Source organism: Electrophorus electricus, chromosome 13 (genome assembly GCF_013358815.1).
Source record: "Electrophorus electricus isolate fEleEle1 chromosome 13, fEleEle1.pri, whole genome shotgun sequence".
Taxonomy (NCBI): Eukaryota; Metazoa; Chordata; class Actinopteri; order Gymnotiformes; family Gymnotidae; genus Electrophorus; species Electrophorus electricus.
The window spans coordinates 7,553,070-7,581,027 of NC_049547.1; the positions used below are offsets into that span (position 1 = coordinate 7,553,070).

General features: G+C 41.8%; 1 protein-coding gene across 3 annotated transcripts; it reads left to right on the top strand.

Annotated features, from left to right (window-relative positions):
• Nucleotides 1-294: 294 nt before the first annotated feature.
• Nucleotides 295-27,709, top strand: heatr5a (HEAT repeat containing 5a). 3 transcript variants are annotated; one of them, XM_035532660.1, is made up of 37 exons: nucleotides 295-428; nucleotides 1,586-1,792; nucleotides 2,241-2,452; nucleotides 2,778-2,886; nucleotides 3,074-3,223; nucleotides 3,331-3,502; nucleotides 3,972-4,129; nucleotides 4,444-4,693; nucleotides 4,937-5,092; nucleotides 6,087-6,337; nucleotides 6,661-6,772; nucleotides 7,328-7,480; nucleotides 8,192-8,291; nucleotides 8,449-8,558; nucleotides 10,007-10,170; nucleotides 10,294-10,460; nucleotides 11,016-11,121; nucleotides 13,280-13,470; nucleotides 13,892-14,051; nucleotides 14,254-14,443; nucleotides 14,746-14,915; nucleotides 15,281-15,307; nucleotides 16,039-16,183; nucleotides 17,028-17,207; nucleotides 18,429-18,665; nucleotides 18,931-19,109; nucleotides 19,762-19,830; nucleotides 20,224-20,403; nucleotides 21,564-21,798; nucleotides 22,034-22,273; nucleotides 22,587-22,714; nucleotides 22,878-23,025; nucleotides 23,208-23,480; nucleotides 23,890-24,111; nucleotides 24,562-24,713; nucleotides 25,334-25,544; nucleotides 26,367-27,709. In XM_035532660.1, the coding sequence occupies exons 2-37, from the start codon at nucleotides 1,667-1,669 to the stop codon at nucleotides 26,666-26,668; spliced, it is 6,135 nt and encodes a 2,044-aa protein (XP_035388553.1). In that variant the 5' UTR covers nucleotides 295-428; nucleotides 1,586-1,666; the 3' UTR covers nucleotides 26,669-27,709. The 3 variants fall into 3 exon arrangements, 2 of the variants coding, with proteins under 2 accessions (XP_035388553.1, XP_035388554.1); XR_004776775.1 differs by lacking the exon at nucleotides 26,367-27,709 and having other exon boundaries at nucleotides 24,632-24,713; nucleotides 25,334-25,420; XM_035532661.1 differs by lacking the exon at nucleotides 15,281-15,307.
• The last annotated feature ends 249 nt before the right edge of the window (nucleotides 27,710-27,958 follow it).

The following is a 27,958-nucleotide window of genomic DNA, read 5'->3' on the forward strand; positions in this document are numbered from 1 at the left end:
TCTTACAAATAGTTGTACATTTTACAATTTATTATGTTTTTGGTTTTACTTTTTCCTATTTATTTTATCCTATTTATTATAAAAATGCTCTCTAACACATTTTGTTACTTGTTATATTGTGCACAATAATCAGTGCTCAGGCATCTATGTAAGAATGTGCTCTGAAGGCAGTGAAAATATGTCTCGGCATTATCTGATCATTTAATAAATCTGGATTCATATTTTAACACTATGGAAAGACTGTACATGAATATCTCCCCCTGGCGGTCATACTGAACCTAAGCTGCTTTCTTTGCGTGGTGCTGCTTGCCTCTTAGTTTGAAACACTTTCTCGCTGGACATATGCTGTGTTCATCTGTGTTGAGTCGTCGTGAATGCGGACGTTTTCTAGATTTGTCGATCCAAAAGTGTAGTATTACATCTGGCAAGTAATTACACCTTTTGATTGTTGAAGACCCCAAAGCTGGTTAACGTTAATGCTTTGCATTCTCAATCAGATCCATCAAACTAGGCTATGATGGCTAGCTAGTTAGCTTGTTCTACACAAGGTAGCAGGGCATTAGCTAAATGCATCGTCATAACTATGTTTTATCCAACCGTCACTTACTTGTTTAGTCCAGTGTATTAGTGCAATGTATAACTTCAGATTGCTGCTTAAATAAACTAAACTTTGTTTCTCCTTTTTTTTAGCTAGCTAACCTAGCCAGACTACAGTGGGCGTCTAAGGGCACAAACCGCATAGATTTTTGATTAACCTAATCTAGCTAATTTATCTTGCTACCAGGAAAACGTTAAACAGTGTCCCTGTAATGACCAGTTTCCTGTAAAATGTTCTGTTTTGTACTTTAGTAGCTAGTTGTATTCGTTTCTTGTTGTAAAAACTATATTATATTGGTTATTGTGCAATAGCGTGCGTTAATTCACCAGCCAGATGAACAGTCGGTGAAGCAAGCTACCACCTGACTATGTTAGCTGTTAACCAGTTAGTTAGTTAACTAGCTAGCTAATATGGTAGTGTTTCTAACACTACATTACTGGCTTTGCAACATAGGTGCAAAACTGCTGTCATATTACCAGTCGACCAACCTCCCTCATAATTCATCGCCTTGCAGTGGCTAGGTGTCTGTGGGAGGTTGCTTTCTTTGACTAAATCTTAGATGATCTTAGACGCTTAAATGAGTATGACATGTAAATTCATTGACATGTAGCCTAGTCGGGCTGAAACTGGTAACTGCTGGTGTTCTCTATAGCACAAAGCGTAAGTGCTCTTGGCCGGCTTTATTATTCATAGTGCGTCAGATAAGTTAACAGTGTAGCTAAGAGAAGGTTCTGCAATATTTTCTGCCTGTAAAGTCACTTTACAGTACTTCATATGTGTATACATGGCTATTATGCAAAACCAGACATTGGGGATTTTTTTTTAATTTATCAAGACTATTGTTGTAGTCTTTTTTCATAAACTGTAGTAGCAGCAAAACAAACATTGGTCTGTTTAAACATATCTTCACCTAAATCAGAGGTAATCTACCAAAAGAAGAGCATGATGCCAAGTTTGTGGGCCTCACCTCCTGCTGGACTGTTTCAGGGGCGATGCTGTGAGAGCCAGTGCCAGGAGCATTGACTCAGCTGGTCTGGGGTCAGTTGGAGAGCTTGAGCAGGAGGTAGCATGGAACAGGCCCACAGCCTGCTGCTGAACGAGGATGTATGCAGTCGACTGGGAGAGGATCAGAGGGCTGAGTTTGTGTTCAAGTGGCTGCGCTTCCTAAAGAAGCTGCTTCCTGCCATAGATCGTGTGAGTTGAGAGCAATTAACTTGCTGTGAGATGGAGAGGCCTAATATCTTACTCTCATTCTTTCAAGCACATCGAGGCACATACACACTTGGGGAGAGGACGGCCTGATATGCTGTCTATTTTTGCCCCCTCTTCATCTGGCCAGCAGTCTCTGGGTCTGGCTCTGATTGGCACACCACATTAGATCTGCTAATTTTTTGCTTGAAGAATAGAATTGTTTTACAATTAGTCTAATTCAGTTCAGCGTCTTGGTATTTCATTTAATTTCCAGTTTGACATCCTTATTGTCTCTCTTCTGTTCTTCAACTTGAATTGTAGTAAATGAATGACCATCTTTAATTCGGTGATTAGAAACTGTATTGCCACAATAGGGTGGATTGCTGGATTAAAATCCTGTTTGTGCAGTGAAGAGCACTGGTGTGTGTGTGTGTGTGTTTTGGCATTTAAGGCGGATTTGAAGCAGAACCAGAAGCGGCTGGTGGAGCAACTGCTGGCTGTTCTGACGGCCTCCCCTGGTCCATCCACACGGTTGCTGCTGGCCTACTGCCTGGCTCAGCTCTATTGGGTGGGCGACTCCTTCACCTCCAGCCTTACTGTGGATCGCTGCAATGACATCATCCGTAGCAGGGATGACTCTCCCAGCTTCCTCCCTACTCGACTGTGAGTGGCGTCCACTGTAATTCAGCCCCCTGTCACCTTGTTCTCGCTATCTCACACACGCATGTGGGTATACAGCCCCACACATGCAACCTACACTGCAAATGGGTTTCTGTGACACTTTGACTGCCTTGCCAGGATTTGTTGTCCTCAGCATGTCCTGTCCCGGTCACTGTAGAGCCGCACCTGAATTACTAAACAGAAGAATAGGCAAGAGGATGTGCTGCATCCTCTTGCAGTGCATTATGTGGCTCAAAATGCAAACTACGTCGAAATGACCCCTATTAAATTTAATAGTATTAATGCATGAAGCTGTCTCTCCTCAAAGGGCGGCCGTCGCCTGCCTGGGTGCCATGTTTGAGCAGCTGGGCCGTCTCCTTATCAGCGCCTTCAAAGAGACAGTGGCAAATCTTTTAAAAGCCTTGAAGAGTGCAGAGGTAAAAATGTAACTGGGCCATTTCAACCTTTTCTTCTCTTTCATCTCATACTCTCTATGTTGCATATACAGCTTACAGCAAAAATGATGAAATGTTGTGCAAAGAAAAACTTGTGTGCAAATCTCTGTGTCTTGCGTGTATCTGTGTGCTTGTCTCTCCGTGTGTGTACATGTGCATGCGTGTCCAGTCTCAGGGGCGCTATGAGATCATGCTATGTATAGAGAAGATTCTGAAGGGTTTGGGGGTGAGCGCACTACCCTGCCACAGAGACATCTATAAAGCCACGCGTGCCTGCCTTACTGATCGCTCCACAGCTGTTCGCTGTGCTGCCGCAAAGGTATTATACTACCCCATAGGTGTTACAGCACCCTGTGGGTAGTGTAGTGTCTGTGATACTCTGCATTTCAGTTGGGTATAAGTGAGGATTGCTGTCTGTGTTGGCAGTGCCTGTTGGAACTGCAGAGAGAGGCAGTGTTCCTCTGGTCCACAGAGTTGGAGAACGTGGCCTCACTCTGTTTCAGGGCATTCGAGGGATCCAACTATGATGTCCGCATTGCTGTCTCTAAACTGCTGGGCACTTTGATAGCCTCTGCGCTGGAGCCCAGACAAGCTATAGGTAGGTTCATTTATAAATTCTAGTTATTGAATCTAGTTGTGCTTTCCAGGCAACCTTGTTGCTTGGTCAAAATTGGAATCAGTTTTCCCTTTTGGGTAATGGGGATGTATTTCTGCTGCCAATTGCAAATCGTCTAGCAAATCAAACACAAGCAATAAGCAGATCTTTTAACAAATCAAATAACTGAAGACCAGATTTACCTGGAACATTTTCAGCATTTGGCAGATTCTCTTATCCAGAATGACTTTGCATATATTTGTCATTATGACTATATGCTCCCTGGGAATTGAACCCATGCTCAACCAGGTGAGCCACCTTCCTGATTGCTTAGCTGCCTCTGAGTTTCAGTCACCCATTTTATCCGTCTGTCCTTGTCTCTCATGGCATTTCTTGTCTCATTCCTCTTTCTTATGCACTCTGTCCAATTTCACCTCCACTCCCCCATCCTTGCACCTCTTGCTGGTGGCAGCCCCCAGGCCAGGCTCCAGGCGGAGCAGCCTGGAGGAGATGATGGAGCTGCTGGCTAGAGGCTTCCTGCGTGGTGGAGCAGGCTTCCTGCGGGCCAGCAGTGACATGCTGAAGGGCGCGAGTCCCGTGAGCCGAGATGTGCGCGTGGGCATCACACAGGTCTCTTCCCATCCCTCATGCTCATACACAGCATTAGAGAGACTTTGAACATTTAGTTTATAGAAATGGGGAAGTAATTAATGTGTTTCATTTTGTCATGTTATTTGTCATTGCTGTTATTTGCAGTGGGCTGCAATGTCAGTAGGGAGGAATTTGCCTGTTTTTATGTTCCTGCCAGTAAAGCTGCTATTCTGTTGCACTCTGTACTGCGTACCTCTGCTATCTGCACTGTGTGCCATCTTAGCATCCATTAGTGCACATTCATCTTCATATGCTATGTTATAGCAGTATCTATATTCCTCACTCTTCCTCAGGCATGTGTAGTGTTTATGTGCACTCTGCGTGGGGTGTGGCTTGAGGCACATTTTTCCTCACTCCTGCCTCTCCTCATGGAGCTGGTGTCGCACCCACGGGTCACCCAAAGCCCATCTGATGCCATCTGTTGCCGCCGCTGTGTCTCCTTTATCATGCGTGCATCTGTGGGTGGCCTCCTGGGAGAGAAGGCTCAGATAGCAGTCGCCAAGGAGATATGCTTGGTCATCAGAGAGCAAAAGAGGACTATCGGTGAGTGAACACTATGCATTTATTTTCGATTTTTGCTTACTGTTACTTTTTAAAAAGATTTTAAATGTTATTTGGATAATAGATGAAACATTGGCTTGTGTGGTTATTGTGGGTGGACTTGAGGTAGGTTTTGGATTAAGGGTTGGGCTTGGGGGTGAGGTTTTATGTTAGAAAATGGATCTGCCTGCAATCTGACTCTGTCGTGTGTGCGCGTGCGTGCGTGTGTGTGTGTGTGTGTATCAGATGCAGCTTTGTGCGAGGGGAATGTGGAGACGCGCGTGAGCAGTCTGGATATGGCAGCCAGTCAGCATGTGCTGGTGTGTTCCCTCCTGGAACTGGCCAGCATCCTCCAGGCGCTGTGTTCTGCCGCTGCACCACTGCTACATGACGGCAGCACAGGTCTGTCCCACAGCCCATATGTCTGTACCACATATGACCAACTGCGCACTTCAGACTCTTTTGTCATAGCTGCCATTGTATTTTCTACTGTAAACTTAGTTTGTTTTGAAAGAGTAGAACATCAGAGAAAATGGGGTTTCTTCTAAAAATGATTTGTTAACCCATTACTATGGGTACTATGTGAATTTGACTTGGAGAAACAAAAAAGTACATTGTCCCTAAAAGAGACTTGCTAGTTGGGCTGCATAATATGAGCAAAATATTATATTCCTACATATAATCGGAATTTACATTTGATGCAACCTTGATGTAGCCTCAGCCTTCTGCATTACGCAAAGGCCTCTATTGTCATAATAATTAGCAAATGATATATTGTGCAGCTCTAGAGACTAAGTGTTCTCACTGTTTCTGTATTTCTGTATAGCATAAAGCCAAATAAAGTTGTGCTGTTGGGATTTAAGGACTGGCAGCTATGACACTTTTACCTTTCTTTGCCTTGAAGTGCCTGTCTGCATTTTAATGGAGGTGTTTAGTTTTAGAGCAGTCAGGATGACAGATTATGCAGAGGAATGGACCCTGTACCACTGACTCACACTGTCAGCTATGTTCCCATTACCAGCTTCCTAAATAGAAAGGGAGTTTCAGATAATTTGTTAAATCTTTAACAGGACATTAATCTAATCCCTAGCCTATACCGAGGTGAGCCAGAGGTTCCTGAAATTTTCCAACTCATGATTCAGTAGATTGATGTCAGGAAAATAATCTGTTCAGCAGGCTCAGTTGAATCCTGTGAAGGGTAATGTTTTTGATTTCACTGGGATATTTTTTGTTACTGCCTTTGAGTTGTTCTTGGACACGTAGTTTGGTATTTAGTTGTTACCTGTTTATTTCTGTAAAGATAAATAACCTCTTTCTGTCTTTTTTCATTCCTCCCACCCTCCTTCTCCCCATCTCTCTCTCTCTCTATTTTATTTATGTATTTATTTTTTTTTAGGAATGCTGGATACTGTGATCTCAGTGCTTCTTCACCCCAGTGTGTCTGCCCAACTGGCGGCTGCCTGGTGCTTGCGCTGTGTTGCTGTAGCAGTCCCTGCTCAGGCAGCCGTGTTACTGGACCGCTGTTCAGAGCGACTTGGTGCACTGAAGTCCTGCCCTGAGGCCGTGGCTGGGTACAGCGCAGCTGTCGCTGCCCTGCTGGGTGCTGTGCAGCACTGCCCACTGGGAATACCTCATGCCAAAGGCAAGGTATGAAAACTACAGTGTCCCATCAAAGTCATTTTTGGAACCTCTAGTTATATACACCACATTGCATAACTAAGACTCAGAAGCAATCTACTAAACATCATATGGCCTTTAGTCTAGAGAATATCCATGAAAATGTACTCTTAACTTCTCCGGTAGATATTGTAATCGAAATGTGTAAGATTTGCACAGTATGAAATCCAGCATTATCATCTTTAAGTGCCACTGAAGTTTTATTTCTTCTTTATGTTTTGAGTTTCAGTTTAATATTTTTTTGTTTGTTTAGTCATCCTGAGTTAGTGCAGGAGTAACTGTCATGGTAACAGGTGGTGATGGGCCTGGCTGAAGATCTACTACGCTCTGCTGCCCAGAACAGTCGGATCTCCATCCAGCGTGCTCACGGAGGCTGGCTATTGCTCAGTGCTCTGATAACCCTAGGTAAGCAGGAACTCTTCACACAGCCATGCTCAGAAAGAGACACTGTTTAGGGAAGACTCTCAACCAACACACCAGATGTCTATCCACAAATTAATTTTCCTTATAATTATATAATAATTTTTGTTCTGTGTACTAGAATTGGACTAATAAATTAAAATACTAGTAAAAGAAGGTCTCTGCCTATAAACCTATCAAACATTCATAGCACATGCATTATTCTGCCTGTGGTTCAAAATTACCACTTACAAGCAGATTATTTTTGTGTTGTAAGATTTTTTCCTTGTGTTTACTGTATTGCCATACAAATTTGCAGTATTATTTTTGCATACACATCTCATCTTTGATCTCCCTAGTATTTAACACTCTCGTTACATGTTATTAATGTATATTAATCAAGTCGTTTTTCATTCTGCTTTTTTTGGCATATTTTATAGTACCATTTTAGGTACTTGTGTGAAATTGGCTATTTTGCTATTGAATTCTCCCTAAATTTCTTAATACAGATGTAAACTGTATTATTATGACATTCTGTTGCTGACTGAAATATTTCCTCAGGGCCAACCGTAGTGGAGAACCACCTTCCCAGAATGCTGTTACTGTGGAGATGTGCCTTCCCTCAGTCCATTAAGGAGCTGGAGAGTGAGCTGAGACGTGGAGATGCTTTCACCTGGCAGGTGACCCTGGAGGGGCGCTCTGGAGCACTGTATGGTGAGGCCTTTTAAAACTCTGCATCATTGCCCCTTCAATCTCTACTCATTATATATGTCTATATAATATACTTGTACTCAAATCCTATCCCCCTGCACTGCCCTAATGAATTTTAAATTACATCCTTAGAAAAGCTTGTTCATCTGAATGAATTAATACATGGTCCAAACAAAGCTTCTGAAGGATAAGTGTCAGCTAGCTATTACCCAATAATAATTTATTAAAAGCACAAAGCTGGTGAGGGTGTTGCAGTAGATTTGTGAACTACTTAAAAGGCGAATCCAGACAAATCTGGCCCGGGATGGTTATAACCTCTGTTATAAGCTTAGCCCACTTGTCAGGAGCCAAGCCAGATATGAGATCAGGTAGATAAATATGGCTCGTATGTAATTGAAATTTTTTTCACAATAATTCAGATTGTATTTTCATGTGTGAATAATCACACACGATTGTTCGCCAAAATGTCATGGGCTTCTAAAGACAATTCATTAGATAACAGATAAAGATTGGCTTTTTGGGGTGTGGGGGGGGGGCACTTAAATTTTTAGCCATCCTTAAAGAACAGTTATGATATAATGCTTGCTGCCTCAGGGTTAGAGATGCTCTAACTTTGAGAAAAGTAGTGAATCTTAAACCCGCCCTCTCATTTTTTGCTGTTCCCATTTACGGGAACTGCGTGTCTGTCTCCGTGTCTGTGTGTGTATACCTAAGCAATGAAAAATCTGGCGATGTACTGCAGAGATCTCCTAAGTGACGAGGTCATTAGTCGACTGCTTCCTCTCCTGTCTTGTGCTGTGGCCCTGCTGACTCAGTAAGTGAGACCATGACCAACATGGAAAGCAGATACAACATTTACTTAGCTATATATTTTCAGAGAACTTGTCAGTCACATGTTAAAGGGTAGTTGTTTTGATCAATATAACCTGAGGTTAAATTATATATTTATATTCTTTGTTTCTTTGTTGAAGATTGCCCTCTCTTGTCAAATCATATGGTCACCAGATTAAAAATGCTCTCACGGTTTTCCGACTGAGAGTGTATGAGATCCTTGCACTTTTACCACCCAAGAGCTATGAAGGTAAGTTCTATGTGAAAAGCAGCCCACTGTTCACAACATGGTAGTATACATGTTTCTGTTCATTGTAATATGACAATCAGGATCCAAATACAGATTATTTTATTCTACTGGAATTCGTGTCAGAAGGGTATTGTCATATTTGTAGCTAGAGAGTAACATGCAATTTGGAGCCACATTAATATATCTAAGGTTACCTGAGTCAGGAATGACAAATTGATTCCTCAATAAAAAGGTAATGAGAATCATTGTTAATGCTGATAACATGTATATAAGTAATACAATAGTTCTATTTAAGTAATATTTGTATACATGTTATGCACTGAGTACTAACTCAGCAGCCAGCACTCATACAGCACATGTATTGGTCCATATCTTCCTGGTGGTGCTTTGTTGGATTAGGGTTTTGAGCTCAATATAATTCATAGTCATGTTACTGGAAAAAGCTTGAGATGAGTGTTTTTAAATTTTTTTAAAGATTATCCTACACGCTGCATTTTCTCTCTCTCAGCATCTTGGGTCTGAGGAGTCTAGCTAGCAAACAAAAGCTAGAGGGCAAAAGTCTTCAATGTAAACCTGAAATATATTTTATATCTTTGCATTGGTTCTTTTAGGGGCATATGCATAGCTGTCCTGTCAGACTGACGTCAATTGTAATTTTTCTGCACATGGATCGATATACAATAGTAAGGATCTTGGAGTAATAGTCCCACATAAATCAGGGCGATGCAGTAACACTAAGATTGCTCCTTGTAGAATCACAAGTTAATTCTAAGCATATCAAAATAGGCATTAGATCAGGCTACACTAACTGAAAACTTGAAGGTAGTAAGTGCTAGGCTAAATTATTTTCTAGTAAAGTCTATGCAACTTTTTACTATCCATGGAGCTAGCTGTTTGTGTAATCTTACATTTAATTTTCATTCTAATAAACATAAAAACCCACTATTTTCAGCACCCATGAATAAGGCTTATCTAGTGCCTAAACTTCAGAATTAGTTGCATCAGTATTCTCCTTGGTAGACTACATGTCTACATGAATGGTTTTATTACTGTTGTTCTCCCTCCATGTACCATTATATTCAATTCTGCTTGAGTCGCATATCAAACAGTGGGAGTCAGTGGGAGTGTGCTGTCAATCAGGCGTTCTTCTTGGAATATTCTGACCACACCCAGACCATTCACATCTAGGACTGATGAGCCAATTTGGTTGTTTTTATTTTATTTTTTCTAATTGATTCATTTTTAAAGTATTGTTTCTGTTTTGTTCTTATATTTGCTGAATGATTAACACTCTTGTTTAGTATTATAAAAGCATTTAAAATACTTTTATTATATGCTCCATCTAAACAGTACTTGACCTTGCAGTTGAAAAATGTATTGAACCAGAAAATGCATGTATCATTACACCCCTGTTGTTTGTACATACTGTTTTGGTCCTTTTGGCACAGAGAATCTTGGCACGGTGTTGAAACAACTGCTGATGGACCTGACGGGCACTGAGAGCACTGCATGTAATGAGCTGAACCTGCTGCCCCCTCTGTGCCACAGCCAGGACCTGGCACTGCTAGGCCCTGCTCTGCATGACATGGACCAGCACTACATAGAAGAGGAGGTCAGCACTCAGCCATGCCATCCACCACCTCTTCATCTCCATTGTCAAGCATACCATAATCGTTGTATGTTCGTTGTAATTTTTTAGAACAACATTGAACAATATATGTGTAATTGTCTATAGTTACATGGAGGCAGCAGTATAGGAGAAGGGAGCTTGGAGTATGACCCTTTCACCATCTGTGAGAAAGGTCAGGAGGTACCTGCACCACTTCCTCCGGCTACCGCACTGATTGCCGCCGCTGTCCGGCTATTTGCAGTCATTTTCCCCCAACTGGCTGCCCAGCAAAGGTACTGTATTGCCACCCAGCTATGGAACTCCATTCAACCAGTGGGCTGCCTCCTTACCTGATCATCCTATTATGCTCTCTTCTGCTCCTATGGAAATACCACTGCCCAGTGTTTGCATGGAAATGAAGGCCCTAGTCCTCCTGCAAATCAGCAGTGTGTGACTCACTGGTACAATGTCCACTTCAGCTGTTAAGGCAATGAGGTTACATTTAACCATGAAAGGTTTGAGACAAGTGAACTGCAGTTGTATTTTATGTGGGCTGAAACTCGGATAAAAAGAAGAACAGGATATTGCATGTAGGGGAGGATGGCAGCAAAAAGTTAAAAAAAAAATGACAGTGCCTTGTTCAGTTAAAATAAAATAAACGACTTCTCGTCAGTGACACATGTTTAAACTGTGGCAGGTGCTCCTATTGCAATTGTTTCTTTTTATGTGTTCTTCACATTTGACTGGAATGACCAGCTTTATGGATGTATTTCTCCTGTCGAGAGATCAGATCCAGGATCAGTTCTAGAATATGTGATACAGTAGTACTTGTCCATGTGCTTTGTCAGGTCTCAGGTCTTGGGGCAGTTCTGTGAGTGTGTGAAGCAGCTGAAAGGTGCTCGTCAGCAGGCAGTTCACATCAACGTGTCAGCAGCTTTTTGCTGCGCTCTAAAGGTAAACACTCAATTAAACACACTGGCTATACACATTAAACTCTGGCTATAGAAAGATGCTAATTCATCATTAAATGCATCAAAATTGCATTTTTTATGCTTCTCATCTTTTAGAAATTAGAAAAAAAAAAAAAAAAAATTAAAAAAAAAAAAAATATATATATATATATATATATATATATATATGATATGATATGATGGACACAAACACTTTGTCGCCTGTAAAGAGTAATCATTGTTTTCCCATTAATTATCATTAAGTATAATTAATTATATTCCCATTAATCATCATTAATAATGGGAAGTAGTTATATAGGTATATTACATCCAACTAGGTTTGCCTTCTCATTTTTCTGCTGTTCTCACAATCAACAAACTTTCACTAGGGGGAAAAATCATTTATGGTCAATTTTTTATTTATGGTTTGACTGAATATTTGCTGGCATAGTGTCCACTTTTACCAAAAGGTCACAGGTCTTGTACTTTCTGTGGTAAGCAGATGCTTGTTCAAAGATCTGGGTGTGTAGAAATTATCTAGGTCTGCCAGTATTTTTATGTTTCAAAAATATATCTAATAATGAGTGTTTGCAATGCATTTGTGTTTGCAAAGTTACTTTCAAGATTTTCATCATCTCATAATTATCTATTTTAGTTCTTATTTGGATTATAATTTTCTGAAGTATAATTAAAAGAAAGTACATTGAAAGTAAAAATTGACATGTTTGTTTGGGATAGCAAACTGTAATACACTTTATGTATGAAACCTAAGGATTGCTATTGCAATATAGAATTTAGTTCTACATAGAGTATTTACTCCATCCATCTTTTACCATGTGTACCTAAAAAGTCCATGTTGGTAAGTAGTTATGTAACCTGGTATTGCTGAACTGTTTGCACTGCTGAAAATCAAAGAACAAATGATGGCCCTTATGTTTTGCTTGGTGGTGCACATTTGGAATCCATAAAGTTACTACTGGATTTTGAGATACTGCCCTTTTGGTGTTTTTGTGTGCTAATGCGCCCGCTAAGACATTTTTTGAAGATGACATTTGATTTGTGTCCTGTCTTGGTATTTGTTATACTCCATTTCTCTTTTTTTTTTTATTTATTTTATTATTTTTTTTTTTTCATTTAAGGTTTAATATGATGCTTTGACCAGAAAGTTTTCAATGGCCATATTCAGTTACATGGATATATCACCAGTATATAATCTTTTAGAAACTAAGGAATTAGAGGTCATTGTAAAAATGCAGGTTAAAAACATATTGTATAGACAACAATCCGTTTTTTTCACTTGACATAGTACTTTCATCAAACATGACAAACAACTGACAGAAAAGGGCTTAATATCTGAGCCCATTTCATGTCATTAGGGCTCTAAGCATGTTATGTATAGGTCCAGAAAGCTTCTATTTTCAGGGGACCTACTGAGTGCTGATTCTACCCTTTTTTATATAGGCCTTGTGCTTTAGAGCACTTGCATTATGGGCAGTCCAGATTAGGTGTAGAGCACTGGGGTTATGTTTGACCCACTATTTTGTTTCTGCTCTGGTCATTAATATGCATTATCCAAGATCCGGTAGTGCACCCAGTGTAAGATGATCTATGTGGGCATTTTATTCGTATATATTATGAGGATAGATGAATGTCAAGAGATTATCCCTTTGTCTGGAAGCGTGTGTTACTAATGCAGATGAGTAAAAGTTGGACTTTTTCTTCAAGACCAGTACTGGTCATAGTATCCACACTTATAGTAAACCTCTGGTAAGCCCACATAGTTGATCAAAAACTGTTTAAGGTAGCACTTTTCAATAAACTTTGAATGAACACAAACTCACTTTAATGTATTTTAAGCATGTTTTTTTACTTGGATCTGATACATATTTCTGTAGGTTAATGGTTTACCTGCTATGACAATTTCTATCATTTTAGCAGGAATACATTATTTCTACATTTTATATAAAGCCCCATCCAATTAATACTGTGTCAAGTTTATGCTAGAATATGAACATTTTTATTTTAATCCCAGCACTATTGAAATACATTCATGGGAGACTTGCCTAAATAGAATATATAAATAAATTTGAAAATCATTGCTAATACTCCTACTCTAGTTAAATTATATGTACAATCTCTATTTCTGTCTCTTCTTTCTCAAGTGTGTAACGTTAGGTCGTGATACACTGGCTCCAGAGGAGGTGCACAAGCCAGGGCTGTCCCTCCTGATGGGAGCACTGGAGAGCTGTAACCCTCTTCTGCGCTGTGCAGCTGCTGAAGGTTTAGCCCGACTAGCACAGGCCCTTAATGATCCCAGCTTCACTGTTTCCCTTTTCCTGATGAGCTTTGACAAGTGAGTAACTGCTTCTGTAAACCAATGCCATTTACAAACATTGTGACTAGTTATTAACAAACTGCAGAGTATTTAATTCTGCTCTCATTAAAGGTGTTGAGTGGTGTTTTTTATATCAAAATGAGGTCAGAAGACAGAAGAATGCAAGTGAAGTCAATGCCGACATTTATCACTGTAGCTCTTGTTGTCTCTAAAGTCCATCCACTGGGCGGCCTCTATTCAAAAAGCACTGAATATAAAATAAGCCCAGGTCCAGACCATAATAACTTCTTTGCTCTATTTAGAGAGTTTCCCAGCCCTCTACAATTGTAACTGAATCAGGTTGTTGAAGTCATGAAGTCACAGACTATGGATTAGATTTCTGCCACAGTAAGCTGTGGGTAAGTGTGCCTCCTGTCTGCTCCTTCTGTGTGCTCTGCAGGCTGAAGGCAGCCAGAGATGCCATCATGCGCATGGGCCATGCCCTGGCTCTAGGGGCTCTCTACCGCTACCTGGGGGGGATCAGCTCCCCGCAGCACCTCAGTGCCTGCGTAGGAGTTCTCTTCACGCTTTCACAGGACAGTACCTCGCCTGAGGTCCAGGTGGGGTACCTCATCATATGGGTCATTAGGTTTGGGGATGTAGATTCTTTTGACAGAGTTGTAATAAAAATGTTTTAAAGTGGCATTTTACTTCTAATTATACAGTTAAGAAACAGATAGTAGCATTTTAGAAAAATGTAATTAAATGGTGTTTTTGAAATTAAATACATATGCTATCTTTGATTATGTGTATGTATTGCAGACATGGGCTCTCCATTCATTGTCCATGGTGGTTGATCTGGCAGGGCCTCTGTACCACAGTCATGTGGAGGCCAGCCTACCTCTGGTGTTGCGGCTGCTTCTCTCCACACCACATACACACGTGGAGGTGCAGCAGAGCCTGGGCCGCTGTCTCAACGCCCTCATCACATCACTGGGCCCTGACCTACAAGGTTGTTTTACACACTCTCCCCCACAAACACGAAAACGCACACAGCCCTGCTTGAGCACTCTCTGTACGTCTTTCTTACACTCAACCACTCTCCTTTGTACATTGGCCTCTTGGAAGGCCCCATGCAATAAGACTTTATTTCGAGCCTTCATGCACTTTCACATATTTGATTCAGCCTCTGAATGTTATATCTGAGGCATATGCTTGTTGAGGATTGGGACTAAAATCTATTAATGAGGACTTCTTCAGGAGCAGAGAGTGAGCATCCCAGGCCTAACTCTGTGTGCCATGTCTTTTGTGCAGGTGAGGATGTGGGTGTGTGTGCACTGCGGACCTCCTGCTTAGTGGGCTGTGCTGTGATGCAGGACAGCCCGGACTGCCTGGTGCAGGCCCAAGCCATTGGGTGCCTGCAGCAGCTGCACATGTTCTCAGCTCAACATGTCAACCTGGCTAGCCTGGTACCCAGCCTCTGTGTGAGTGCACACAGCATGCTCCCAGCATGCTTTCTCTCACACTTTCATAGTCACGCACGCGTACACATAGGCAGACAAACTAACAACATACACAGTCAGATCACATACATACTTCCACATTCACGCTCATAATCACTCCATTTTCTCTGTCTCCAAATTTTTTGTGTCTGTAAATTGTATGATTTAATGGTGTTGATGGTAAGTAGTGTATTTGTCCCAGCGGACCGCTCATGAGATCTTGGTAGCAGTAGTAGTAATTGGGGTGATGTGCTCAGATTCAGGAGCCAAGGGTGTTAAGTTGTTCTAGGCAGCTCTGGTTTGCTCTTCTTTGTCATGACAGTGCTGTTCTCTACTCTCTTGTACAGGGCATCTTGTTGGAATATTCTGTGTTGGTAGGTCATCTTTCCAGCCCCACTGCCAGGCTGCAGGCTGATGTTCTGTTTGCTCTTTGCTCATTTCTTTTTCTCCCATACTGTGTAATTTATTGCTCAATAATCTGATTGTGATGTTTTGTTCACAATTTCTAAGTTCAGACTAACCCAAACAGGCATTATGGTTTTCAGCATGAGCGGTCATTGCCACAGCCTTTCACTGCAGTGCCAGGGATTCTTGCAGGGGTTCTCTCACTCTCTCACACACACACACACACACACACACACACACACACACACACACACACACACAAAACGTTCTAATTCTAAAGCCACTTCTTCCTCCTTACCTCCTTAAGTAAATGCCTCATGTGACAAGGAGTCCCTTTGGCAGTAGGGTGTTGTGGGAATAACATTTGAATTCTTACTGATCAGATAATCTGAAGATAGAATCAAGCTTTAGCCATAGCCTTGTTCCATGTTATTGTTTTTCTACACTTTGCCCCTCTCCCTGTCATACAGTGGATCTGCTGGGGATCGCCTGAGTAAAACAATATTAACTGCATCTTGACTACCACAGAGTGCTGGCCCTGCCAGGCCACTCATGCTCCTGTTGCTTGTCTTTTTCTATTTTCTCTAGTTTGTTTGCTTGTTTGTGTTTGCATTCATCTGTCCATATTCGCTCACTGCAGCAGTTGGCATCAGAGCATCCCCATGCTCCAAATATTCTCATGTGTTGTGTGCATGTGCAGGTAAACCTGTGCAGCACATACCTTTCACTGCGACGGGCTGTGGTGGCGTGCTTAATGCAGCTGGCCCAGCGGGAGGCCATGGAGGTGTCTGCGCACGCTGTGGCCCTGGTGAAGGAGCTTCCTCGTAGAGACAACACCCAGCTAGGTGAGTCGGCACCACCACTAACACCACCTACTGTCTCATGTCCATGAACTAGCAAAATCCTCTTTATTAGAAACAGATGGACAGGAATATTGGTGCAATAATTCTCCTTAAAGACCCAGTCAAGCTTGGTTTTTCTTTATAATTAGGCTAATCTTGTTGTTCTGAGCAAACAGTTTACATATAAAAAGTGTCCTGTAAAGCCAATTCCAAAATCCATTATTAAATAGCTATTCTTCCACTCTGGTGCAAAATAGATAGTCTTTAAGATGTGTAAAGATAAACTAAACTTTACATTCAATAGTGAGAGAGCTGATGCCCATTTTGCAGTATAGCCTATACAGTTCTTCACTGCCCATAGCTTAGAGTTTTATTTGCGCTGAAAACATAAAAATCCACCATTTCAGCAGCACCTATGAAGTAGACTTATCAGTGCCTGAACTTCAGAATTCATTGCATCTGCATCCTCATGGGTAGGTTCATTCGTGTACAGTTGTATTACTCCAATTCTCATTCCTTGCGGCATTGTATTAAGCCCTGTATAGTAGAATGAGTGTCTGTGTATCACTCAAATGTGTTCATTGGAATATTGGGACCACACACAGACTGCTGTCAGCTAGCAATGACAAGCCATTTATGTCAGTTTTTGAGGTGTGGTGTGTTTGTTTGTTTGGAAACTAGGCAGAATTAAACATAACACACTAGTGTCAGACAGGCATTTATAATATGTTCCCTGGACCTTTAATCTGTCCTCTGTTTCTGGTACAAAGCTTCCTGACAGGATCATTTTGAGAGTGTATGAACTGAATGGGGGGGCTGATCTGTTTTTTCTGGCATTGTCTTGCAGATGTGACCATTAAAGAGGTGGGTCTGGAGGGAGCTCTGTTTAGCCTGCTGGACCAGGAGTCAGACCTGCGGCTCCAGCAGGATATCCAGGAGACGCTGGTCCATGTAATGGCCTCTGCTGCTGCTAGCGAGCTGGCCCACTGGTTAAAGCTCTGCAAGGATGTGCTTTCTGCCTCTTCAGGTGGTCTCCCCTCTTACCTCCCTCAGCTGCTTGAAGCAAGTCACAAACGTTCACTTAGAAATGTTCATGTTGAAATGCTAAGGACAAATGGCAGGTGTCACTTAGAACAACATGGTGGAATTGAGATCATGCCCTTGGTCTCCACTAACTTTTATTAGTGGTTAACCACACTGGATACAAATAATAAGCCTGTGGTTGATTTTCACATGCTGTATAAAGGAAAGATCTACACTAAAACATGATCTGGTTATATTAAATTTTAAATCTATTTATATTAAGATATTTGTTATATACTTTGCATTTCTGATGCTAATTTATTGCTTATGCTGTGTTTTCAATAGTCCTGTGAGAATCATGCTGTTGTATGCCATTGTGTCACATGAGGATATTGCTGAAATAGTCACAGTGGTGTTTAACAGAAGACTTCATGTGAAACCATAAATGTTAAATATTAGGTTTGGCTCTCTGCTTCTGTAACCAAAAGAGTAGAAGTTGCAGTGATGTTTATAGTGTTGAGAACTCTGAGTTAGACACTGTTGAGTTAGGGGTTGTGATTGGTGAACCAGGTTCTGCTAACTAGCTGTCTATGAGAACATAAGAAAAATGAGAAGCTAAAAGTTGAATAATTTAGATGACTAGCTAGTGTTAGCTACCTAACTAACACTAACTATAAACCTAACTCTAAGGGACTCCGCTTTCCAATATTGATGTTGGCAGGTGTCATTTGCAGTCTCATTCTATAGGGAAAATGTAGGAACCCAGTTTTTCCACTTCCTTGGGGCTTTGCCACTGAGTTTAACCCTCAGTTCCCTCATGTAATTCTCTGGCACAGAACATTTGCCACACACTTTGATGTTACACAGCTTTGATGATGATGTATTAATATTTTATTAAGTCATCTAAGCAAATATGGAACTGCCCCCTTTGAATGACACTATCAGAGTGAAGTTGAATGGCTGTGTGTGTAACATAGAAAACCAATGCAATTGAATGTTACAGGTTTGTTATAAAACCTAATGCACAAATTTATGCTTGTATTTTCCTTTAATTTGTGTTCACCCCCCTGGCTGTGAATGGTGGACAGTGATTGTGGTTTTCCTCAGTAGGATATATGTGGTTTGAACAGTGGATGGTGATTATGGCGTACCTCAGTCGGATGTGCATTGTTTGAATGGTGGATGGTGATTGTGGATTTCCTCCTCATCTGTCGCCTCCCTCCAGACTCTGCAGGGGCAGCCCAGATGGAGATCAACCAGGAGGAGGATGCCGATTGGTGTGACGACTCCTCTGCCTTCCGTGCCAAGTGTGAATCCAGCGGGCCTTTCCATAGCCTTCGCTGGTCGACACGCGTCTTTGCTGTTGAGTGTGTGTGCCGCTTGGTGGCGCAGTGTGAGAGTGGAGACCCAGCTCACTTTGATATGGCACTGGCCCAGGAGCAACGCCTTCATGGGTCCACAGGTCAGAGACGTCAGTGGAGGTCATCATTAACTTTTCTTAGCTCATTCTGTCCCATGTTATCCTTTTACCTAAATATTTTTGTCCTGTTATATGTTGTTTATGCAAGAACCCCATACAAATATTTTGTTGCTGATGTTTTCCTGTTTGAAGCCCAGAAACAGAAATTTCACTCTATGGCTAAATTCATGTCACTGTGTGAAAAGAATTTACTGTCACAAAGGTTTCATTATGGCACACTGCCTTCTCTGTACCTGCTCCTCTCTAGATTTCCTGGTCCTGCACTTGGCTGAGCTGGTGCGCATGGCCTTTATGGCAGCTACAGACCACAGTGAGCAACTCCGTCTGGCTGGCTTGGAAATGCTATATGTCATTATCCGCAAATTTGCAAGCGTTCCAGAACCCGAGTTCCCTGGGCATGTCATTCTGGAGCAGTACCAAGCCAACGTAAGCACTGTCATTCTTCTTACTATTGAGTCATTGTTTAGAGAATCATTAGCAATTTGCAAGTCACATTCCATTCCCTAACAGATTAAAAAATAAATTGTACATTTACAAACATTACCTAATGAGTACAAGTAGATTGAATTGTTTTTCACTTATGATGGGTAACTGGGTAGCTCTGGATATGGATTAGAGTACTCAGGTTGCTAGTTTTGAGGTCTCTTAGCAGTACTTGTCTATCCTTATCAGCGTCATATTACACCAATATGTGACAGAACATGTCTTGATTACAATGAATTAGTGCTTTGTCTTTGGTTACGAAACACTGCAGATAATGTGCATTTGCTGTACATGAAAAGGCAGTTAGCTAGCTGAATCCATTTTTAGAACATAAATACATATATACTTTGATTTGATCTTAGTCATTTCCTTTACATTTACACTGACAGCATTGGTGGATGGTCTTCTCCAAAACGACTTACATATATTTCAGTATGACCGTAGGTGTGTTACCGGGGAATTGAACCCATTACCTTGGTGTGGCCAATACCAAAATGATTTTTTAAATGTAATTGTTTAAGGTTTTATTGACTTTTAACATGATGAAAAGGATTTCAATCATATTGATAATGTGGTGTTGAATTTTTTTGTGAAGGTTGGAGCTGCTCTACGACCTGCATTTAGTGCAGATGCCCCTCCTGATGTTACTGCCAAAGCCTGTCAGGTATGACCATGGCATGAATGTGGACTATATTAAATTCTCATTTTCCTAGACTGATTGCCACACTAACCTCACTTAACAGTAAGCTTACTGTTAGAGATTCCAAAAGCATGTGAGCAAGCTAATACACAGCTGCAATTCATAAGAAAGTGAAGGTTTCCTATGAAATGGAGCAACTTGGGTATATTGACTTTGGGCTTTCTAACTCATTTAACAAACCTGACACTGCCGTAATCTCCTAGAGCACCCTGTGGGGACTTGAATTCACTCAGGGTATGCTTGGCCTACTTTTTCCCAACTGAGCCTTAGTTTACTACAGCCCTAAAAAGAGCTCTTACAGCTTTGCCTGGGAAGAGTTGAGTCTGTTTTTGTTTTCTTGATGTTGTTACTGTGCAGGTTTGCAGTGCTTGGATCACCAGTGGGGTTGTGAGTGATCTCAGCGATCTGAGCAGGGTGCACGCTCTCCTGGCATCCTCGCTGCTCAAGGTCCAGGCCGGACGGGACGTGCCAAATCCACTTTACAATGAGAGCACGTTCACCATGGAGACGCTGGCTGTACTCAAAGCCTGGGCAGAGGTAAGAAGGACTGTGAAGCTAATGGTCATCACTGGTGATGGCATTAGGGTCAGACATTAGAGCTTTGTCCTGTTTGAGTCCTCCTCCAAACGCTGGACTGTTTTTTTGTTTTTTGTTTTTTTTTTGTGCGGGGTCATGCATGTATGAATCTGTAGTTTCAGAACTTGGCAATTGGTCAGAATAATAAGTGGCATGGGAAATTACCAAATGAGCTACTGATTACATGAAGGATACAAAGTAAAAAACATTTTTTAAACTAAGTTAATATGTATTAGTATTTATCATTCATCTGTATTGAGTTTGCTGTAATTTTTCAAGCCATCAATTCTTGCCGTTTATAGTAACCACTAAACAATCCAGTTATTATTCAATAAAATCCATCATGTCGTATTAGTAATTTTCCAGATAACTCTTCTGCTGTATGGGTGGACAAACTCACATGGAGCTTCTGCAGGATAGAAAAGAAAACATTATATGGAGTAAATCGAATTCACTCAATTATTTTTACATTTCATTGTTATACTTTTTACATATGGATCTGTTATTCCTAAATCCCCAATCAGCTAGTTTTACAGTTAACCATTCAAATACAAAATAAAGCTGCAGACATCAGCATTAGTAGAAGAGAATAGCTGGTCCCATCCTATTGCAGGTTAACATTAACAAGCATTATTGAGGCACCCTCCGGAGGCACCTCCCACAGTTATACATTTTTTCAGAAGTGATTATATATTCACCCCACCTTCTTTTTACATATTAGTGTTTGCATTTGCCTCCGTTACATCCAAAACATACATTAGTCAATATATGCAAACATTACATTCCTAGAGAAGACTTCTCTTGACCTTTTTCTTAAAGATTATTTTGTTTTTTATATACAGTCCTGAGCCTGGTGAAGGTATAATGTATCGTACATTGAGGTCTACTGAAGCCTAACCATGATCTTTTGCTGAAGCCTGTAGAGACCTCTACAGAGGCCTCTTCCCTGTATGCAAATAATTCTGAAAGGACAGAGAATCTCTATACTCCCTTATGTTTTATATTATTAATATGTCTAACTCAGTGTTAAACCCCTTTTCCCTGTAAACACTCTTTTTATTACCTCAAATCTTTGCAAACCATAATAACAAATACTCTTCCTTTTCTGTGTGTCGTCCCAGGTATACATTGTGGCAGTGCAGAGTACTGTGCAGCAGGAGAACCCTGCTGGGTGGCAGGAGCAGCAGCAGGAGTGGGGTGAGGAGCCCAGAGGCGCAGGGGGACCGACGGGAGCCGGGCTGCTGAAGCTGGTTCAGGGGGATCTGGCCACACTCAGCCGTCTGTGGCTGGCCGTGCTGCAGGACCATGCGCTGCTCACCCTTCCCCCGCACTACGCCAACCAGCTCCCTGTCACAGGTCAACACCAGCACCGTGGCAACTAGGGGAAACAAATGAGCTGAGGGGAAAACAGAAAATATGCCACAGTCTCTCTCAGTCCAGTGTGACATACTGGAAAAAAAAAGGCAGCTTCCAACTTCCAAGTGCTTCCAAAAGCACTATTTTGTAATGTTTGTAGGCTATATTCACAGTTTTGAGTAAATGTTTGATGAATTGTTGATTGGAATGATGCATGCTCTCCGTTTGTTCTCAGGAGGCTCATTCTACACTGCAGAGACGGTGGATCAGGTCCGGCAGCATTACTGTGGAGCCTGGGCTCCAATCCTCCATGCCACCGCCCTCTGGCTCAAAAGCACGGAGTTTATCATGGTGGATGAGGGACCGGCCAACCTGTCCAGACCTGTCACCCCTACCTCCATGGGCCAGTCCACGGCACTGGCCAGTGTCAAGTCTCCAGAGGACATCAGCACAGAGCGGTTGCATCTGATCCTGGGTGAAGAGCTGATCCAGTTAATGTTCTTGATCTCTGTTCTTTTTTGTAATCTAACTAAATTTAAAGAGTACTTTAGTTACATTTGAATGCAAATGTATTGACCTCAGCACAGTTCACAGGTAGCTTATTGGAATGCCACCTTCACAGTGAGGGTAATCTATGTTAGAGTCTGTTATAAGGGTATTTGGTGGGATGAACACTCACCTGCATACGACACCTAAATAAAACAGTCCCAGTTCCACATCAGTCTAAAGTAAAATTGATGAAAGTTAAGAATTACTGATTCATTTTCTCTTTGGGTCCACATTTGCAGGAATCACTGTGGCGTTCCTGTGCTCACCCCATTCTCAGAACCAAATGGAGAACATCACCTCATGCCTTCATGCTCTGCAGGCCTTACTTGATGTGCCTTGGCCCCGTTCAAAAGTGGGCAATGACCAGGTTGCCAACTATTTAGTGACTTTCTTCATTTCTTCACTGATGCACATTTTAGCCTTTATAAAGATCCATGTGGTGATGCTTCTCAGTTTGCCCTCCACTGTGTTCGTGCTTGCTTGTGTGTGTGTGTGTGTGTGTGTGTGTGTGTGTGTGTGTGTGTGTGTAGGCACTGAGTGTGGAGCTCCTCAGTGTGCTGCACAGGCTAATTGTGACACGTGAATCCCCTGGCATCCAGCAGGATGTGCTTGAACTTGTGCGGCGGGTAGTGTATGCTGCTCAGGAGCACATCAAAGAGAAACGCCACAGTGCCGAGGGTGAGGCTTTAATGCACTCAAGGGCCCTGAAAAATATTAATATGCTGCTTGATTTGATGAATGTTCTACATAGGTTGAATGGTTGGGCAAGATGTTTATTCTGTCAGGAGATCTAACCTGGCCAGAAATGTTTTGCCAATAGTATTTAGTTAGCATAATGCATATTGCACACATGCCCTCAGTGGACGACGGCGCGGCTGAAAAGGAGACAGTGCCGGAGTTTGGAGAGGGCCGTGACACAGGTGGCCTGGTGCCAGGGAAGTCCCTTGTCTTCGGTGCGCTGGAGCTGTGTCTCTGCACGTTGGTCCGGAGGCTTCCGCGGCTCAGTCCACAGCTAGCAGGCAACCCCACTGATCAGGGGGGCCTGGTATGCACCTTCAGTGACGTTGACTGCAGGCTGATTACCTCAGCTTTGGGGATCCTCTCAGACCTTCCTTCTATCTGCTCACCTGAGGGTAAGTGAGGGAGAGAGAGATGAGTTCTCTCACTCCTTTAAAGCAATATTCACCCTTTTTATTTCTTTAGACATGTCATCAACATATTTGACTAATTAAGATGATGACAATTGAAAATTAAGTTCAGTATGCATTTGGTCTAAATTAGTAAAGAATTTTTTCAGCCAAATCACTCCTTTAAATATGTGCTAGTATCACCCATGAAGCATGAAAATGTAATAAACCAGAATCTCCAAGTAGTTAATCAGTAAATTCCAGGCAGTCATTCTCCTAAAAATATTTATTCTTGAAATGTGACCCTTTCTCCATAGTTCAGTTCCCAGTGCTTATTGTGCACCATTCTAGTGCCGTCACTTGTTCCGGTCTGTTAGTATGAGCGCTGGATGGAGTTTTGCTGATCTTTCTGCAGGCAGTGTGTCTGTGTTACCCACGGTGCTATACCTGCTGCTGGGGGTGCTCAGAGAGCTGGTGCGGGGGGGCGGTGCGGGGGAAGCAGTGCTGGCGCCCAGTGCTCTGCAGGCACTACGCACTGTCGTCTCCTCACCCATGAGCAGAGCAGAGAAGAGCCGTGCCGCTTGGGTTGGCCTGCTGCGCTCCGCCCTCACCACGCTGCTGGAGTGCTGGGATTCAGGTAACACAAACACACCACCCCACTCTCATTGAAAAGTACAGAAAACCCCACATTAAATGATCAATATGTACCAAGGCCCCTTTCGTAACCTGAAATTCATGTAAAATATCAAACCTCATATGTCCATATATTTCCTGTACGCACATACCTTTCACACATTGTTCCAATAAATAAAGCAGAAAAAGACCCTAGTAACTAAATATAAGTTCAATAGATTATAACAATACAGTTGATATACTCTCAATGCAGTCTCACTCTCTATCTATATCTGTCTCTCTATGTATATATTATCTCCCCAGACTTTTGCCAATCGTTTGTAAGTGTATTCACGTATTGTGAGATTATGTAAAGCGTATATGTATAATGCATGCATGTGTGTCAGCATTTCTGTGAACCTTTTAGTTATTTTTAAAATCATTTAGACCTTTCAGGCCTTTTTGGCTTTTGTAGATAACACAGTTCATGGTGTGGGTGAGGTCATCTTACTGACAGCGCTCACCATCTTCCTGCTGTGTGTCAGTGCTGAGGTCACCACCGTAGAGCCACTGCGGTCACGATGCATCGGCAAATTTCAAGCCTGCCTGGAGTCTAAGGACCCCATGGTGAGCCAGGCAATGAGCAACCATACTACATCAATAAAAAATACAGCAATTTATCTGTTATTGAGAGATGATACTTGATTCTAATTCTGACTGGGTGGTGCATAAAGGGCTGAGACAGTTGCAACCTAAAATCAGGACCTGAGTTAGAATGCTAACGGTGCTACAGCTCTTTAAAGCTTGGAATCTGAGCTACCCTGAGTAGGTGCCTCATTGGAAACATGGCTTAGTCTTACATTAGAAACAGTTGGAACAGTTGCCACTGCTGATGTGTCATGGAGCAAACACGTGTTTCATTTGCTGACGAAAGTCAGACAACAGGTGGAAATTACAGATGACTGACATGGAAAAAAAAATTCTAAATGTGCAGCCTAAATTAGCTTTGATTGACATTCATCCTACATATTCTGTCAAATTTTAACAAGACAAACAACAGTAAAATGATGAATTGACAGTTTTTCTGAGCACATAGTATGCAAATTGTTATGTAGTCAGCAAGCTGTTTTCCTGCATCACCAGCATTAGTGTGTCTGAGATACCTGCCCAGCATGTCCTACAGTTGCGAGCCAGTCATTGACATGTCACTTTGCCTTGATGTGTTGTGCATGCCACGTTTTGTCTAGGTGCTGAGCCGGAGTTGCCAGTTGCTGGTGTCTGTGTTCCAGGGCCCGGCTGCAGTGGCCGGCCTGTTCATCCAGGCGCTGGGCACTCGGCTGGTGGCTCTCCTGCAGCAGGTGGAGAAGAGTCGGCCCCAGAGCGCCGCTGAGCTCCAGGCAGCACTGGATGGAGTCAGGGCTGTGGAGGCCCTAGTGTTTGCTGCAGAGGAAACCCACCGTCAGTACTTCTGTCACACATGGTTTAGTTCAGCCAGTATACATAAACACAATGTTGACTACAAGCTGCTGAGCTGACTTTAAAAAGGTATATTGTCATCACCAAAGTCTATAGTGCACTGCATGAAATTAAAGTTAACACTGCAGTCACAGTTGCCTCATGCAGCTAGATGCTCACTTGCAGAGTCAGCTAGAAGTTGGTGCCTGTCCACTCTCAGTGCAGCAATGAACCCGACACATGTAAAACCTGACACATTTGACAACCACTTCCATGTCATTACTATTGCATAATCACTAGTGGGTTGGAATTGATTCAACACCCAAGTGGTATCCAGTCTGTGAGGTTCCTGTAGTCCCCCAAATGGTATGGAGAGTACCTGACAATTTGGGTTGCAATTCATTAATTACAGATGGGTATACAGTGCACCTGTAAAATACAGTGTAGGTAGACAATGCCTGTAGGGGTACAATGTAAATATTAGTATTAAAGAAGAGTGGCTAGTGAGTTTGTGTACATACATGACTGACCGTCTTTTTTTCAGTCAATTCAGTGAACTCATACACAGGGCTCTGCCACAGGCGGCCAACTATAGAGTAGATACTGTGTAGAAAAATCGTGTGTGTGTGTGTGTGTGTGTGTGTGTGTGTGTGTGTGTGTGTGTGTGTGTGTGTGTGTGTGTGTGTGTGTGTGTGTGTGTGTGCGCGCGCATCTGTAGCATCATGTCTATTCTATATCTTAGCCTTTATATCCTATCACATATTTACATTTATATTCTATATGTTATAACTCATATTGAATATTGTTGCTGTGTTATTGTGGCAGGTGCCCCACTAGTAGCTGTGCTGTTGCACATCCTGATCTCCTTCTTGTTGGATGAAAACACTTTATCGTCAGCGCCTGTAGCCTCCCGCTCTCTGCACGAGTATGCCCTGCAAGACCTGATGCGCCTCGGGCCCCAGCATTCTTCTGTCTTCAGAGCACTCATGGCCTCTGCCCCGCACCTAAAGGCCCGGCTGGAGGCTGCAATTAAAGGAGACCAGGAGAGCGTGAGCGCCAAGGCTACACCACCTCAGGTCTCTGGCAAAAAAAAACCCAGTATCCAACTGAAGAGCCACTTCCTGTGAATCCAGGGCAGTGTTATGACGCAAAGCTTTTACAAACACACAAAAAAAGTTATTTTAATTGATCATGTTTTAAGGTTCTAGTCAACTGATACAGCAGTCACATGTTAGTTTTCATTTTAAAACTTTATTAACCTCTATGAGGAGCTTAATCAAAATAAATGTAATGAAGGTTTATTGGTAAGGATTGTCAGCCTACAAAAGGTAAGATAATGAGTAACTGCATGTGAGTGCATGAAGGAGATACTCTCTGAAAACGTAGGACATTTTGTTTTGTCTTTTTAGTGGCTTTCTTCATTTTATTTTTAATATCTGAATACATTAATACTTACTTAAACAAATCAATTTCTCATACCTGGAAGGATGTGCATTCTTGTTTTAACAAAGAACATCCTAACCCTAGGTTTGGAAGTACCTATGCATTGTACATTTTGGTGTTTTACTGCCTGAACATGCCATTTTTCAAATGGTAATGGGCTTCTTGTTTAGTGATGAGTTGCATTAGCTATTTGGAGCAGGGAGATTCAGGATTAGAATTCCCTGTTCTACATGGAGGAAAATAAAGGAAGTCTGCCTAACAAGCTAGCTCACCTTTGTCAGCACTACCAAATAGACTGCCTCACTGGGAACTGGTGTATGATTTTTTTTTTTACATTTTTTTGACATAGTACATGTAACTTACTACTGTTACTATTATGCAGTCTTTTTTTAAGGTAACTAAAGACCCAGGTACAGTGCAATTGTAACTAAAGGAGCTAAAAGAATTAAATATAAAGTTAACTAGCCCTTGCTGTGTATGCACAAGAAAATAATAAATGCCTGATATGTGCATGTTGTGTTGCTCTATTAACTCCACGTCTAGTGGTCACCACTGATTTTTGTGATGCAACTGCTGTGTGTGAAGTGAAAAGTGAGGGTAAACTGTTCTTTCAGTACTTTAATGGTGCGTGGAAATCTGATCACATATTTTTCACTGCTGATTGATGGCTATTAAAGTGTAAGATAATAGATGCATGAAAGGCAAGAATAAACATTTTTAATTGATTTGATCATTTTATATATTATATTAGTCACACATATGTTAAATTACATTTTTAACCATACCACATATGTTGCATGTATATTCAAACAGTTTTACAAGGATAAATTACTTTCTGATTCAATGTTAGAAGAAAAATCTAAATTTTCTGTTAAGAATGAAGTGGCTGCTTGTTTGAATCCTTTGTTCCTTGAAAACATTACGGGCTTACATTTGCACTCTTCAAAATGCATTTTGTATAAAGTACAAGTTAA

Coding starts and splice junctions, on each gene's coding strand:
- heatr5a (XM_035532660.1), top strand. CDS start 1,667: ATGGAACAGGCCCACAGCCTGCTGCTGAACGAGGATGTATGCAGTCGA. Junction 19,110..19,761: donor TGGAGCAGTACCAAGCCAAC/GTAAGCACTGTC, acceptor TTTTTTGTGAAG/GTTGGAGCTGCTCTACGACC. Junction 20,404..21,563: donor TACTCAAAGCCTGGGCAGAG/GTAAGAAGGACT, acceptor GTGTCGTCCCAG/GTATACATTGTGGCAGTGCA.